The 15,797-nt window shown below is 38.8% G+C and overlaps 3 protein-coding genes across 4 annotated transcripts in view; 1 reads left to right on the plus strand and 2 right to left on the minus strand.

The window, feature by feature from the left end:
* The first annotated feature begins 6 nt into the window (after window positions 1-6).
* LOC104265977 (protein kinase C-binding protein NELL2-like) lies at window positions 7-2,185 on the plus strand. The gene is made up of 4 exons (XM_009861194.3): window positions 7-172; window positions 657-779; window positions 1,006-1,148; window positions 1,535-2,185. The coding sequence occupies exons 1-4, from the start codon at window positions 100-102 to the stop codon at window positions 1,679-1,681; spliced, it is 486 nt and encodes a 161-aa protein (XP_009859496.2). The 5' UTR covers window positions 7-99; the 3' UTR covers window positions 1,682-2,185.
* A 17-nt stretch (window positions 2,186-2,202) lies between these two features.
* LOC100181400 lies at window positions 2,203-2,963 on the minus strand. Its single transcript, XM_002129411.4, has 2 exons — window positions 2,445-2,963; window positions 2,203-2,385 (listed from the first exon to the last, which is right to left on the minus strand). Exons 1-2 carry the CDS (start codon window positions 2,872-2,874, stop codon window positions 2,267-2,269), a joined length of 549 nt encoding a protein of 182 aa, XP_002129447.1. The 5' UTR covers window positions 2,875-2,963; the 3' UTR covers window positions 2,203-2,266.
* Window positions 2,964-3,664: 701 nt separating this feature from the next.
* The window catches only part of LOC778909 (adenomatous polyposis coli protein), a 27,078-nt gene continuing 14,945 nt past the window's right edge, over window positions 3,665-15,797 (minus strand). Inside the window, exons 12-22 of one of the 2 annotated variants that reach the window (XM_018812952.2) lie at window positions 15,559-15,636; window positions 14,156-14,359; window positions 13,583-13,714; window positions 12,684-12,790; window positions 12,044-12,233; window positions 11,499-11,636; window positions 9,027-11,134; window positions 7,565-8,891; window positions 7,079-7,213; window positions 5,033-6,809; window positions 3,665-4,438 (exon numbers count right to left, since the gene is read on the minus strand). In XM_018812952.2, coding sequence (XP_018668497.1) covers window positions 4,404-4,438; window positions 5,033-6,809; window positions 7,079-7,213; window positions 7,565-8,891; window positions 9,027-11,134; window positions 11,499-11,636; window positions 12,044-12,233; window positions 12,684-12,790; window positions 13,583-13,714; window positions 14,156-14,359; window positions 15,559-15,636 — 6,231 coding nt within the window. In that variant the 3' untranslated portion in view covers window positions 3,665-4,403. Of the gene's footprint in view, window positions 4,439-5,000; window positions 6,810-7,078; window positions 7,214-7,564; window positions 8,892-9,026; window positions 11,135-11,498; window positions 11,637-12,043; window positions 12,234-12,683; window positions 12,791-13,582; window positions 13,715-14,155; window positions 14,360-15,558; window positions 15,637-15,797 lie in introns of both variants that reach the window. The other variant, XM_018812951.2, reaches the window with a different exon arrangement.

Below are 15,797 nucleotides of genomic sequence, written 5' to 3' on the forward strand. Positions count from 1 at the left end.
GTGAAATCGAGAACAAGATCAATCCGGTTTTATCCGGAATGCGGAGGCAGTTTATGTTCGAATGAAACCCAGCAAATTGTTTCGTGCAACAGAACTTGTATGAACGGAGGGAATATGACAACATCTGAGTGTCAGTGCAGTAATGGCTGGGAAGGAGAATGCTGTGAGACAGGTATAGTAAACTTGTTCTGGTGTGTACTTATAGTTATTTGGCTTAAAGGCTATCGACCACAAGTCTTTGTGTTTGTACTGCTTAAAACGTTGTGAATGGATACAACTAAGGGCAATTATTATATTACAATTATTGAGATTCTATTTGAAAAGTGACCAATCATGCCATTATATATATAGTAGGGTGGGAGAAGATGGGACACATTATCATTCTACTTTCTCGTCACATTCGGTAGTGGACAAAAAAATCAAAGAATTATAGAACCGTATCCTCGCGACTCCCATGGACTGTTGTTAATTGTTTAAAACACGATCAGGATGTTTGAATATTCTCTGCTAAATGTGTCCCAGCTTCCCCCACTCTACTATATATATTCCGGGGAATGTAAATCGTTGGGCTTGATTTTTATCGGTCAGAGTTATACAGAATTCGTTACAGTTAAGCAATTAAGATACATTGAAATTGTACGTTTTTTCTATTACAGATATCGACGAGTGCGTAACACTTGAGCACGATTGTCACCCGAACGCAACTTGCAAAAATAGCGTTGGATCTTACAGTTGCGTGTGTGTGAAGAACTACGAGGGAAACGGAACGTTTTGTGAAAGTATGTGACATGATTCTATGTTTGTATTTTTGCAAGTAAAACCACATGTTTGTTTAGCACGTCTGCATCAAATTTCTTATATAAACGTTAAGAACACATTGTATTAATTAAGCATTGTTTTCTATGTGATATGTATACTTTTCTAATTGGCAATTTTGCAAGCGTTATTTGTCTAATGGGTATGGGACGATTAATCACTATATTTTGAATTTACTTTATATTAAAGGGGCGATATTTGAGCATGGTATCCAAGAAACGCGAATGGCAAACGAAGTGGCTTCTTCGACGTTAGATTTAAAGACCATTGCACTTATAGCTGTAACGGGAGGATTTGCTCTTGTTGGAGTGCTCGCGTTTATCGCTTTAAAAGTAAGTGTATCAAACTGACTGTTTATCTTTATTGCCGTGCTAATTAAATTTACTATTATAGCAAAATTATTATATATAGTAGAATGGGGGAAGATGGTACACCTGTTCATTCTACTTTCTCGTCTCATTTTGTAGTAAACAAAGAACAATCCAAGGTTTATAAAACCGTATCCCCATGAGTCCTGTAGACCGCTGTTAATTGTTTAAAACACGATCAGGATATTTGGATATTATGTGCTAAAGTGTCCCATCTTCCCCCATCCCACTATACTATTATAGCAAAATTTAAATTACCGTATAAAAATTAACTAATTTGTGTTAAAAGAAATAGTGGCATATTAATACGTATTAAAACGTTAATAAAGAGAGTTTATGTGCTTTTTTAGACTCGTATCGCTAAACAACCAGACGTGACGTTAAGAACAGCTTATTCAAATCCATTATACATGAACACTATTGATAATGGAATTGTCGAAACGATTGGAAACCAAATTCACCTCGACCCAAACCTACCAAGCGGAAGCGGAACTTGAAAGGTCTTCAATCGGTGAAAAAGTAACATAACCTGGGCCACTGGATCCGGTTTAACTTGCGTCGGGTATTTGTTAAGCATTGTGGCAGGCGGGGATAAATCCGGTCGTGTTGAGCAGTCGTGTTGCATTAGTCACAAAACAATATACGTCACGAATATGGGAAATGTCTGTTGCTAAATCCGTGTATGAACGATGGGTATATCCGTGGAAATGCGTGTTTAACGCTCGATTGGATAATGATTTGGATTAAGATAGATTAAGAAGAAATAGAAGACAAAACAAAAGAAGTTTACATTTTGCTTGCTGTATTTCACGCTTTGCTTTTTGATTTATAAGGTGTATTTTTTATGTGTGTAGCTTAACTTATTAGTGTTTTTCGTAAATTTTATATTAAAAAAATGTAATGTCCAGTTGTCCCCTTTAATAATCTGTACCCCTTGTCCTATAAACAGAACTCGCACAAAACAATACCGTAAAATAAATTCTGTACCATGTCACTGTCAATATGCAATTAAACATTGTACTGGTTTGGAATATTTATTTTTGATAATGATTTACAAATAATAAAGATTGAAATCGCTGTAATCACGCATCTCTACCGCGCATTGGCGGAGCGTTTGCGTAAAAGTTTACGCCGCTTGGTGGCATATTCTTTGTATTGTTTGGCATCCAACTTGGTGGATACTCACGGGACGATAAAGACCCTAAAATGAAACAAAAAATATGTTATTGATAATGTTTGTATGTGATATTCTTCGCTTACCTCTCGAAGTTGCGTTGCTGGATAAATCAATACGAGAGGAGATAGAGGTATGGTTGCCTGATATTGTAGATACTGGAGAAGTCCGCTCAATTTGGCTCCTATGTGATGGGTGCCATACTTTAGGCATGTAACCCGTTTTGACCGGTACGAAGTGGATTCGTTGTAGATTTTGTCGAGCGGCCATGATGGACGCTGTGTTTCCATTAAAATATCTTGTTGTAGGTAGATGGGTATTGCTGCGTGGCGGGGGTGAGATATATTGACCGTTTTCAAGATTGTGCAGGCTTTTCCTTGTCGATTCTGCACTTCCGGGTGTGTTAGTCTTCTTTTTCCCACGCGCAAACACTTTAGCGCTGCAAGCAGACAAAACAAAAGCCAAGACGATGCTTCCGATTAAAAGACCGACGAGCACAGGTGTCGTAACTTCCATTGCAGAAGGTATGTGTTATACAATGCTCTCCACTTTGCAGTGGTATTTTAGTTTATGCCTAATGCTGGGAAAATGTTGTACCTTTTATTCCTATAATATGCTTATCTTAAAGAAGAAGCACGTCTTAGAAACTTGCTGTTTACTTAATATAGTAGGGTGGGGAAAGATAGGACACCGTTTTATTATATTCTCTTGTCCCATTTAGTAATAATAAAAAAGGGACATTCAAAGAATTATAAAACCACATCTTCACGACTCCCATAGACGGTTGTTTAAAACACGATCAGAGTATTTGGATATTATGTGCTAAACGTTTCCTGTTTCCCTCTCACCTTACTATACTATAAATCTCACATGTTTGCTACATTTTACTGATATACTCGTTTCTACACACTGCTTTGGATACTACTAAAGTAAAAACTAAACCTTGTGTATTGGATTCATAAATACATTATCCGTTGCTTGATATTTCAAGAATTCGCCTTTTTTGTTGTTCCCCATTCCACTGCTGCTTTGACACATCAGAGAGATATAATTACCTTGTTATGAGAGGTCGCGCCCCTCTGCGCGCTGCCGAACGTTGCATGCGCGACGGACAATAGGAATTATGACGTAAAAACGTCAAAATTGGTTGACGCCCTTGAGTATATAATGCTTAAACACGCGCGATTGTTTTTAGAAAGCGCAATTAACCCGGTAAGCGTTTACAATAGAAAGGATATGCAGCGTTTGTTGTGTACGGCAATGTATAATAAAAAGCTTTTTACACAATGTTTTCAAAACACCCACATTCTGTCATGATAAATTTGATTTATTTAACGTAAAAGAAGAAACGATAAAGAATTTCTAGACCTTAAAACGAAGTTTCGTGTCTTGATATTTCAATTGCAAAACAAAAGTGAATCTTTACGAGCGTCAGGGCCGGTTTATATTTAAACTGCACGAGTTGTATCCGGCGCGGGGATCTTCAAAGAGATTTATGACGTCATAAAACAACACGTCACGAGCAATGACGTCATACTTGAAGGGGGAAGCGCGTGAGATAAAATGGTAGTTTGGGACAGCTGGTGAACCGAAATATAAAATCTGTTTAACATTCGGTGGGTTGACTCGGAGAAAGTTAGTTTGCTGTTTTCACACGGATTCAGCAGCGGTTAGGGGCGACAGACAAGCACCACGCCTTGATAGCAGTGAAAATAGGGGCAGTTCAAGAAAAGAAACGAAAAAAGAGAAAGAATACTGGCGATGGCACCAAGAAACTGAGTAGAACAAAATATAAAAAGCAACAAAATAAAAAATGTACCGCCGATTAATAGAATTTGCTAAACATCCGAAACAGATATGGCACCAACACGTCTAAGATTAAGCAATTTCGACGTACGTTTTAAACCGTCGTCTGTTTTCTTGTGAGATCAAGTTTGTGATTTGGTTCCTCTTCCTCGCTCTCACCTATTCTGTATGGACGGTAGTTAAAGGGCGCCACCTCCTGGACAACACGGCGCACGGGTGACGGGAAGGGGAGGGCGCCCTCACCCGGATTTCGTCTTGACGGGTTTTCGACGACCTAAAGGAATAAAACGTAAAAATAAAACTAACAAGTTTTTGGTGGAAATGGATATATGAATAGAATTTACAACATAACAAACTGTAACTGGGTTGAAATATAAACATTTGCAACAATAATATTACGAGTTATGGAACTGACAAACCAACGTATGGGTTGAAAACGTGTTGTTTTCACCAAGTGCATGGGTTAAATACACAGTACAACAAAGTGCGTGCATGGTGTGCATGCGTAACTACTAACTACATTTATTTTGGTCGACAGACATTACAACAATGATGCATTTGACCTTACAGTCAGTGTACAAAAACATATTGTGGGGTAAGATGGGATACTGTTAGCACCTAAATACCAAATTTGCTGATCTGGGTTGAAACAATTAACAACACTCTTTAAGAGTCCTGGGCTAGGGAGGGGGGGGAAACTCTACGAGAAAAAAAATGAAACGTGTCCTATTTTACCCCACCCTACCATACACATAGCTTTACATGCTTGGGAAATATTTGTTTGTTTATTATCTTGAACTGAAGGTAGATACAAAGTACGACAATCATGCTGTTACCTCATAAAACAACCGTGCACTTGGGCTCTGACCTGAAGCCACAGAAACCGATCTCTTGTCAGATGATGTAGCTATCGATGCTTGTGATCCGTGTTTCCTCCCACTTGCTCTGTTCCCTGCTGCGGAGGTTGCAGAAGAAGAAGACTCCATGCTGATCTTTCGACTGTGGATGCGCGAGTCCCCTGTGCGCCGCCAACCTTGGTTTGTTTTATCAGCAGGTGATTTGCTGTTGACGATGATGCGTGATTTAGCAGAAGGAGATTTCGGGACATGCGCTCCAGGGCTCATGTTTCTTGCTGTTGGGTAAATATTCATTCGAGTGCTTGGCTGTTGGTACACGTCCACTGAGCTACTGCTACCATTACTTGCGCTGCTACTCGATAAAGATAAACTAGAAGACTGGCTACCAGCATTAGACGGTGTGCGGTGTGGTCTTTCAGGTGTTCTTCTCACTTGCTTAGACTGTAGACTGGAGCTTGTGGAACCAGTTTTACTTTTTGTCCAAGTCCCAGAGTTAAACCCAGTGCTAGAGTCTTCTGATTCTATTACACGATCCGATTGGTTTTGTACCACTTTGCCCCTTGTTGTAACTTGGGGCTTCTTAGGCGTCTTTCTGGTGGGAGATGGAACAATATTCTTAGCCTCATCGCTTGGTGAAAGCAGCTTTTTCAAACCTTTCCATAAAGTTTTGCTTTTCTGCTGCGGTTCACTCTGTTTTTTTGATTTAACTGCCTTAGGCGGTGACTTAGCCGGCTTTTTCGGCACTTCTGGTTTTCTAGACATGCTCTGGAGCAGAGCTTGGCTTGGTTCGTCCTGTATAAAAGTTCCCTGCTTGATAAGTACCGGTCGAGATACATGTTGGAACTGGTTAGCTAATGTAGATGCAGGAACCACTTGAGCAGTTTTACCTTCAAGCTGCTGAACCACCAAGTCACCCCTGGCGGCCATGGATGCAACACCATTCAACATGATCGAGTTGACGTGTTTTAAAGGAGGATAAATCTGTGTTACACTGGACTGATAGCCTGCGTGGGCACTGCGCGATCTGGATGGTTTCCCATGAGGATTCCCACCACATGTGGGCTGCATCTGCTTGGAGTAAGTGGAAGATGCATTTGTCTTCCGATGAGATCTTCCCGGAGATGTTTCCGCCAACTTCCCCATGGAAGAAGAGATCGGGAGCTGCCGGGATTGATGCGGAGGATGACATTTATTACATGGACTCTTACTCCTCCCACTGTTCCTGTTGTTCCTCGGATGTTCCCTGATCCTTGCACTGGAGGAGCCAGTGGAAGTATTATCCTTATGCTTATTCGGGTATCTGAGATTCTCTCTCGGCTTCCCTGTGATGGGACTTCGATAAATCTTCTTGCCTCCCTTGACAACAGGAGGCTTGTCATCCGAGGAAACTCTTTCAACATCCTTCCCTTTTGAAATCTTCGGCCTCCCGGCATTTTGCGTCTTCACGAGCGACTTTGCGTCTCCCCCGAGCACAAGAGAGCCGATAGAGATCTCAGAACCGATTGAATCCCCTACAGATGGCTGGCGTGAGAGGCGATAATAATCTTCATTAGTCTGAGTGCCAGTGCCTGCAGAAGTTATACTGAAACTGTTACTAGTGGGGTCTGGTGATGTGAGAGATACCAAGGAGAGCGGGCTGATGGCATTAAGAAGGTGTTGTCCTTGTGGGATACCTTTGTTCATTTCAACCCATATAGCATTGCTTTGGTAAGTAGAATCAGCTTGCAAAGTGGAAGGTCTATGATGATTTTCATTGTAATGACTGTGCATAGGCTCAGGGGGTGGGTTCTGTAACAATACAATGTTAATTGTAAATAACAAAAACAATACAGGTTAAATTTATACAGTTTTATAAGGGATACTGTGAACACTTAGATCTCATATTTCCTGATCTTGTTTTTAACAATTAACAACACTCTTTTAGAGTCGCAGTGACATGGTTATATAATTTTTAAATATTTTTTGTTAACCACCAAATGGGACGCGAAAAAAGATTGAAAACATATCCCATCTTACCCCATCCTAACATACACTGTATATTTGTAAGGATTACTCACCATATTATAAGTAGCACTTGGTATGGCTGATGATATACACGCATTCAACAAATCATTCCCTTCACCATCTGAGTCGATTTCTATTGAACTGAGAGAGCTATTGTTGCCCGATAAATGAAACGGGGTGTCTTCAACCTAAACATTATGTAAAAATTAAATTTACCTCCTTTTTTTTAAATAATTAGTATACAAACAGGACAAACATATTTTGATAAATCTGAATAGTGGATACCCTAACAGTTAAAAAAACGTTTAAAGGTCTATGGTGGTTAATACGTGTGATGAGCCAACTTTGCTCTTTAACTCAAGGATCCCCTACAAGTACAAACTATATCATCTCACCAATATAGAATATATGTGTGTTAGTGGGTAATGGACTAAATACAGCATAAATCCAAGCTCCTCAAGGACCTCACCCACACAGAATAGAAAAAATGAAGGGTGTATCAGTTATTTCAAAGTTAGATTTTTACTAAAGAAACTTACTCCGAAATTGAGAGGATTATCCTTTACAACATTAATTAAATCCTCCCCATAATGCTGAGATGCAGATGCTGCTTCTTCCTTTGCTTCCAGGGATGATTCAGAGGACTTCCTGGACTTCTCCTCCTTCAGTACTGGAGGAGGAGTCCTCACAGGTATCTTTGATTGAGTCGGACTTCTTTTAGGAGGACTCTCATCATTTGTCCTCCCTGGAAGAGCTTCTGGTCCTTTAGGAACAATCTTTGTCTCACTGTCGATGGTCAAAGCACTGAATATTGTGTAAGCACCTACGGAACCTTCGGTTTTAAACTGTTTAATTTCATCTGAGTGTGGAAGAGAAGTCACATATCCAGTGCCCGAGGTACAGGTCTCAGTGTTTTGTATAGTAAGGCTCTCTATCTGCTTGTTTAGGTTGTTTAATATCTCTTGGCTGCTACTGCATGTAGGGTTGTTTGGGACTTCAGCATGCTGGAATAAATCTGTGTTGTTTTGTTCACTTTTATTGTTGGATTGAATTGTTGGTTTATCTGATTGTGTTGTTGTAGAATATTTCATTTCCTGTGGTGGCTCTCGGTGTTGCTCAACCATTTGTTTTTGTAGTTGTGCGAAATCGTAATTATCACTGCCTGATTCGATGGTTATGTTGCTTAGCGAAGTAGAGCAAGACATTTCAACTGGTGTGCCTTCTGTCATGAAGGTGTTTGGTCGACTTTGGAGAAAAGCTTGGACTTTGACATTATTTGACATCGAAGGGAAAGGCACCAAACGTGATGCAACGTTACACGGTGACTGACTTGTAGTGGGCGTTGTAACATCTGTGCGCTGTTTTTCGAAAACTTTTAGCTGTTTCTTGACACTGTAGCTTTCATTGAGCGTCTCCACAGTCTTTATCACTTCTCTGCATGTTTTAGATCTCCTAGCAGCGTCAGATGCATCCAGAGCACTCTGGTTTAAAGTTATATCCTGGCTAGTCAAGGTCATATCTGATGCATCTAATGTATCGGACTTGGATGGATTAGAAGTGGTTGGATGTGCGTGTGTTTCCTTATCTTCATCACTAAGACCTGGGGCCTCTGAGATTTTCTTCTCAATATACTGTAGTATGGGCATGCCTTGTAGCTTATTCTCAGCCGCGGCAAGGGAACTGTCAATGTCAAACTTGCGAACAGGACGGACTTGGGCTGGAGGGGAGAGAGGAGACTGCTTGGAGATTGGTTCTTCTTTCTTAGGAGCAGGTTTGACAGGATGTTTGGACGTGTTAGCTTTTCTTCCCATCGATTTATCCTTGCCACGACTGGAAGGCTTTGTACTTGAAGACCTGCTAGATGATCTATCAAATAAAAGAATTAAAGTAAGCCAATATTTTAATGATAATGATATAAAATTTTTGTTACATATATAGTCTGTTTCAATTTTTAATGGGCAGACGGACAAAAATAAATTTTAAAGTTTCAAAAAAACTCACTTTTTCGGAATTGCTGACTGGATGCAAGCTTGCAGAAGATCCTCGCCATCACTGAGACTCCCAAGTGATCCTGAATCACTCAGGTCATCCACATCACCTAAGTCATCTATCCTATCAAGATGATCGTTTTCGTCAGTAACTGGAAGAGCATGATCGGACTTGCTCCCGGAAGATGTAGATGCGTGTGTTCCGGAGCTACGAGAGGATTCTGGGAGCGATGCGAGATGAGCAATGTTGGAAGATCGCGAGGTTGATTTGTGGGAACCGGTACGTGACTTGAGTGGACTTGCTCCGGATGTTGACTTCACGAATCCCTCGTTATGATCACGAAGAACGCTGATCTCGCTCAAAGAGGTCATGGGGGAAAGAGTCCCCTCACATCCGTAGTTTTTTATCTCATCAGCAGTCGGGAGCGAAGTGATGTAGCCGGCTTGTGTAACGAAACGATTCCCAGCTTTTTCAAGCTCCGGATGTGAGGAGTCAGTAGATGTTTTTAGGATGCCAAGAGGCGCAACTTTGTCTCCACCAATAGAGAGACCACTGAAAGCAGTCATGTCTGACATGGCAGGCTCAGAGTTGTAGCACTTAATCTCGTCATTTTGTGGCAAGCTTGTCACATAACCTGCTCTCACATGTTCAGACGCTCGACTTAACTGTTGAAGGATTTGAGGCTTCTTTTCTTCCTTTTGCTCGCTGTTGGAAACATTTGGTTGAGCGTTGGGTAAAGGCTTTGAAATATAACTAGGGTCTTTGAGAACGTCATTAAGATTGCTATAAGAACGACTTCTGCTGACTGGCATTGACTGACCAGGGCTGTCTGGTAATTCACTTGGGCTGATCACACCACTGCAGAATCGAGAAGGTTCACTTTCAACTTGACTTTGCACAGATGGAGCTTCAAATGAGCTGAGGGAACACATGGATGAACAACGACTGAACATCATCGGCGTTTCCTGGTAACCCTTTGGGGTCATTGTCCCACTTTTTCTACCCCTGGTCGAAAAAGCAGGAGTCATTGCACCAGGTTGAAGATCAACTTTATCATCCTCCACATTGTTGTGGTAAGCTTGCTCATTTTTCTTCTGCGCGTTCTGGTCTCCATGAATGTTTTGGTCATCCTCTTCCTCACATGGGAGATCACTTATCGCGCTTCGAGGAGTGAAGCACGCTGGAGTGTCTTCCACTTTGTATTCCTTAGGTTGATCCTGGTTGATTGCATTTTCATCACCAGCATCACGGAAGAGAGGGTCCTCTTGCTCTTCTCTATAAATTGCACCAAAGTTGGTGGGTGTCTCTTCTGCATCAAAACTCTCTTCATCAGCGTAGAGAATTCGCTGTTCCACAGAGAAATCGACTTTAGCAGGAGGTTTATGTCTCCTTGGTGCAATTTTCAAAGCTTTATTGCCAACAACTGCATTGCCCATACTTTTCCCTGGGACCTCAGGTTTAGTAGCAATAGCAGAGGACTTTTTGGGCATTCTCGTGGCAGATTTCTCGTAAATTTCTTCCGTTCTTGGACTCTGAATTCCTGGGGTTTGACTCTGCTCATCAGTAAATTGAAGACTATAATTAACCGGAAGATCATCTTGATCCATTCCATAATCATCGTTCATATGTCTCAACTTCTCTTCTAAATCATCAGGCATCCTGGAAGGGCTCAACATTTTCTCAGGGTTTCCATTACCGCTCTGGTTCGGGTTCCACAACTCAGTGTTGTTGCTGTTGTTGTTAACACTGTGGTAATGTCCCCATGTCTTTGCTGCTTTGAAATCACATTGTGGTAACTTTCCGTATAAATTACCAGATTTAGTCCTGGACGATGGTAATGAGTTACTGAAAGGATTTTGATTCTGGTCCGCAAAAGATGTCGCTCTCGATATATTGTTGTTAAACTGAAGATGACTTGAAAGTGGATGGTTCTGGAAGACCCCGGAGTTAGAAGTAGGAGCTCGAAGCATGTTTTTGCTCCCTGAGTCCTCCCATGCTCTGAATGGAAGACCTGGAGACGGGGAATAGGTTTGCTGAGGAAGATTGCCGAGACTTCCGGAGTAATGAATGCCAGGTGATAGATGGGAGTTTACTCCAGACTTTTGCACAAACCCAGGTTCCTGTGAAGGAAGAATATTATTACAAACCAATATTGTTAAACGGGGAGTAATGTTTGGTTTTATCTGTATTTTTGTTATTCAATTAAAATCGTTTGGCAAAAAAATATTGCAAACTCATAGTAACATCAATGAACAAAAACGGACAACAATAAAACCAGAATGCTGCCTAAAGATATTGAATGAAAGTAACTTTGTGTTGTTGTAACACTGGTTCTTTTATTTTATACACCTCGTGCCGGCTTACAAGTTATGAATGAAATTGTTTGTGTTGTTTTTAACTTCTAATAGTGACCGCACCATACAGTGATTACATGTACAGTATAGAACAACAAACAATAGAAAAGTTGACACGCAATCAACCAACCTGCAGACTGAGGCGAGCCATTGAGTTTTGGTTGGTGGTTATATGCGCGTGGTGACGAGGGGAGAAATTTTCAGATATTTCTGGGGCATTTTTTGATGCAAGTTGAATGTCTGCTTCAAGCTGGCGAAGTTTGCGAGTCTGGGGGATATATTGAATATGTTTGCTATATGGCATATGAGACTTAAGTACAAAAAATAATTGTGTTTTTGAGAGAAGAGATTTTTACTTATATGTTATGTCTAATGGCAAAGACAGCAGAATACATTGATGGCTGAGTAAACCAATTTTACCAAGTTATTATCGATTGCTAAAAATTCCCACTATGTTTTTAAGTTTAAGAAGGTTTCGTTATTTGAGTTTTTTCTATAAGAATAGAACTGTTAGAGCTACTGTACTTGCATTGTGTGTTTAAGACATGTATTTGTATTTCGCATATTTCAGGATAGTAAATCTAAACTTCTGTAAACAGGCCATATATTATGCTTATAGTTATACAACTACAGCCTCAATCATTAAAAAGTAAATAACTCATAAAAATAATGTACTTGTAGTGTAGGCATATCTCCTTTGGTTTCATTTTGAAACACTGTGTTCAGCCGATCCCCACGATTAGCAAGCAAGTTTCTCAAAGCTGCAGCACTTCCTTGAGCTATCACTGTATGCTTGGAGTGAATCAACTTTTGTAGTTTATTCACTGCACCAAGTTCACGCAGTGTCTGCTGGTCCGTCTCATCTCTGTGGTAGAAATACATATATTTTAGAAAACATTTTTAGTAAATAGTAAATAAAAATTAAATAGTAAATATAGTAAATAAAGAATTTTACAATTTTTTTAAAATAGCTAAAAATATATAAATAGAGTAAAAGAATAGCATCAACTAAAATTCTGTTATTCTTTTGGTTTTATTACCTAATGTATTGGTATTTTAAAGTAATAAACGTACTAGTTTCATCTATTTTTTACAGTGGGTCTAGTTTCCAATATTTAACTGTTACCGAGAAAAAATGGTTTAAAATATTTTTCTATATGAAGTTATAATCTCAAACATACTATACAGTCTATTAATTTGGTAAAGTGAATATTATTAAGAAAACACATACTCTTGTAAAGGGAGGGGCATTGGAATATTGAATGGGATAATTATAAGATAACAAAAACTGCATAGCAGCCATAGTTTGCCATACCTAGCAGAAAGATTCCACAGTGTTCCACAAGCATTGCTTACAATGGTTAAACTAGCTGAGGTAAGCTGTTGGAGGAGGGTTTGTAGGCAGTTGTGTTCTCGCAAAATCTACAAAAGTATCATGTTTTTACAATTATTAAAAAATTACTTGGGGTGACAACGTGACATATAAAATGCTGTTACACACAGTTGTCAAACTTAGAAAACTCTTTAGTTAATTGGCAAATGCACTACATTTTGGTTCTAGTCATTTGTATATACACATAACCACAGCAGTTTTAGGTTAAAAACTTAAAACCGAAAACACAAATTTCACCTCACAGGTCACATGGCTTTACAACTATCAGCAAAAATATATTGGGTTTTATTTTAAGGTCTCCATATACATGAATAATGTATATGCGGCATGAAATTACAGATGATATGCTACTGGTTTTGATAGGGATGCTGGCACTTTCACAGCTGTGTTTGGAAACCAATCAACTTGGTATTGTTGTTAAATTACAAGCATACAGATGGCTAATCAATAATGAATGTATGTTGGTGGGATTGGTAGCATGTAAGGGAAAGTTTGTATTAAAGTAAAAGTAGACTGTTTATATTAGAATAAAATGCACTTTAAATTTTAATCTGTTCCTTCCCTATTCTGTAAGTGTAAGATCCTAAACTGTGGCAGACATCGAATCTGGATTGAGGCAAGAGTTGGCCATTTACCGCAACACCCAGTTGCCAACATATAGGCATTTACAAGATTTTAAAGCGTGTTTTTTCTCCTAGGGTGGACGGCAAGAGATTTAATGGTAATGGATGGGAGATCTTTCCTTGACAGATTAGAATTATGATAACAAATATAGATATCACTATAACTTAACATGTGTTTACTATATGGTATACATTTACCTGTCTGAAAGTCTCATTGGTTGCTACAATGCTTGAAATGTTTCTAAGTATTCCCCCACCGCTCTCAATGACCATTGCGGATTTGGAAGGGCTACGATAGGTTAGAGTAGATACCAGGAAAGCTAATGAGCCCTGTGGTGAGTAGGTGACTCTGCATTAATATTTCATAGCAGATATCGAGATTTTAAATGGCCCAGCCCATTATGGGAAATCCCACGGTGGCTTTAGATAATGGCATGCCAAGAGCCATCAAAACCCTTTGGCAAATTCAGGTCAATTTTTGCCAGGTGACATTTTTTGGGGGACTATAGGAGATTAATATATACACCACCCTAGACAACCCTTTAAATTTTAATACTTTGGGAAACTGGGACGAGAAAATTAGATTTATTTTATGATATAATTAAATAATTACACACTGCAGCCTGGCAAATTCTGGGCCAGAATTAGTTTTAACGAAATATAAGTCTATTTGCACTACTTTGTACTTGCTTTGGCTGTAAGGTTTTAGTTTTATATGAACCATATGTATTGGAATGAAAAAAAAAGAATGAAAAAAATCAAATACATCACCTCTACAGAGCAAATATCCTCTCTATTAGCGGGACAGTGTCCTGATAGATTCCATAGAGCACTAAGCATTGCTTTGAGCGTTCCTTCTCCTTTTGCGCATATCACACACTCAGTTAAAGTTCGAACCACGCCTTTCTGCCTCAGCAGGTCACGACCTTCCTTATCGGCTTGCCAAGATAGATTGCGCAATATACTGGCCATGGCCTGTAAAATTAAAACATTTTACCATAAATTAAAAATTTTACCTTTTTTTTTACTTTTTTTGTGAAAACAAAAACACTGTGGCAAGATGCACCGTACCAAACTGTTCATAATTAATACAAAGTTCATGCAGTTTATTTCTACCAAATAATGGTGAATTCTGCTGGTTTACACAGAAAATTCTTTTTGGACAAGCATGCTAATGTTTAACATTACAGTAAATTACTTTTAAAAGTGGTAAAACTAATTTTGTTGCAACAAGGCACTCCTCAACTACATACACTCCCCATTGTAAATCAAATGGTAAAACTTCTGTTAATTAGAATTCTGTTAATTATTTTCCAATATTGGCCACCAACAGATTGCATTATAAACATTGTTAATGTATTTTGCAATGCAAATATTTAAATATCCGGAAGTATGGTCAAAATTTTATACATAAAGTATATCACTACTGAGTATAATGCTGCTATTTATAAATAGAAAATGGTTTAAACAACTTAAATTTATATCGTTCATATTTAGCCAAAGAAGACATAGGAGTCAAACTAAATGAGACAATACAGTCTATGGCTTGGGCCAGACACACACATCATTAAAATGTAATTTATGATAAAAGGGAGGGGGTAGGTCATATANGGGAAGATTAAAATCATTCCCTCTGGTGTTTAAAAGCTACGCCCCATGGGGGATGATGAAAGAGAAAAGGTTGGAGGGGATGAATAAACATGAACCCATTATATTTGTTATATATATGTGTAATATACATGGAGAATAGACTGTCAGTTCTATATGTTATATGTGTGTAATATATATGGAGAATAGACTGTTAGTCTTTTATGTTATATGGGTAATATACCGTGTGTAGAATACACCACATATTAGAGTCACCCTTAGTCATACAAGAAACACGCAACATCATATACAATGCGAAAACGTTTGAATGCTATGTGTGTTAAGTGTAATATAACATATGTAAACTACACAACATATCTAAAACACTGCCATGGCCACAAAACTATGCAATGCTTTTGTATAATATGCTTTACTAAAAATAACTGATATTCTAATGCAGTAAACTTTACCATATACATTGTTGTATTAGAAATTTATTTTCGTTTTAATAAAACAATTATTTTAGTTTCATTTTTTAGATTTTTATTTCAGTTTCAACAAAAACAACATGTTGCGGAATAACTCACTTGTTGAATTTCTTCGGATTCATGTTGAAGTTGGTCTCGCACAGTTTCAAGCAATCCCCGCATATTCATGAGAAGAACCTGCAAAATATGATTGTTACTATTCATGGTAGACATAATATAGTTACCATTCATGGTAGTAATATACATTGCGAGTAAATCAATATTAAAAAGCACTTGACATTTTTTCAAAGCTGTCTGGTTCAGAAATTTAAACAATCATTTCTTTGTTTTTTCATTCA

This window comes from Ciona intestinalis, chromosome 8 (genome assembly GCF_000224145.3).
Source record: "Ciona intestinalis chromosome 8, KH, whole genome shotgun sequence".
NCBI lineage: Eukaryota > Metazoa > Chordata > Ascidiacea > Phlebobranchia > Cionidae > Ciona > Ciona intestinalis.

Bases quoted from the DNA above. Each gene is read 5' to 3' on its own strand.
- LOC104265977 (XM_009861194.3), top strand. From the start codon at position 100: ATGAACGGAGGGAATATGACAACATCTGAGTGTCAGTGCAGTAATGGC. The intron at 173-656 runs GTATAGTAAACT...TTTCTATTACAG, and splicing joins AGGAGAATGCTGTGAGACAG to ATATCGACGAGTGCGTAACA. The intron at 780-1,005 runs GTATGTGACATG...TTTATATTAAAG, and splicing joins AAACGGAACGTTTTGTGAAA to GGGCGATATTTGAGCATGGT.
- LOC100181400 (XM_002129411.4), bottom strand. From the start codon at position 2,874: ATGGAAGTTACGACACCTGTGCTCGTCGGTCTTTTAATCGGAAGCATC. The intron at 2,386-2,444 runs GTAAGCGAAGAA...GTTTCATTTTAG, and splicing joins CAGCAACGCAACTTCGAGAG to GGTCTTTATCGTCCCGTGAG.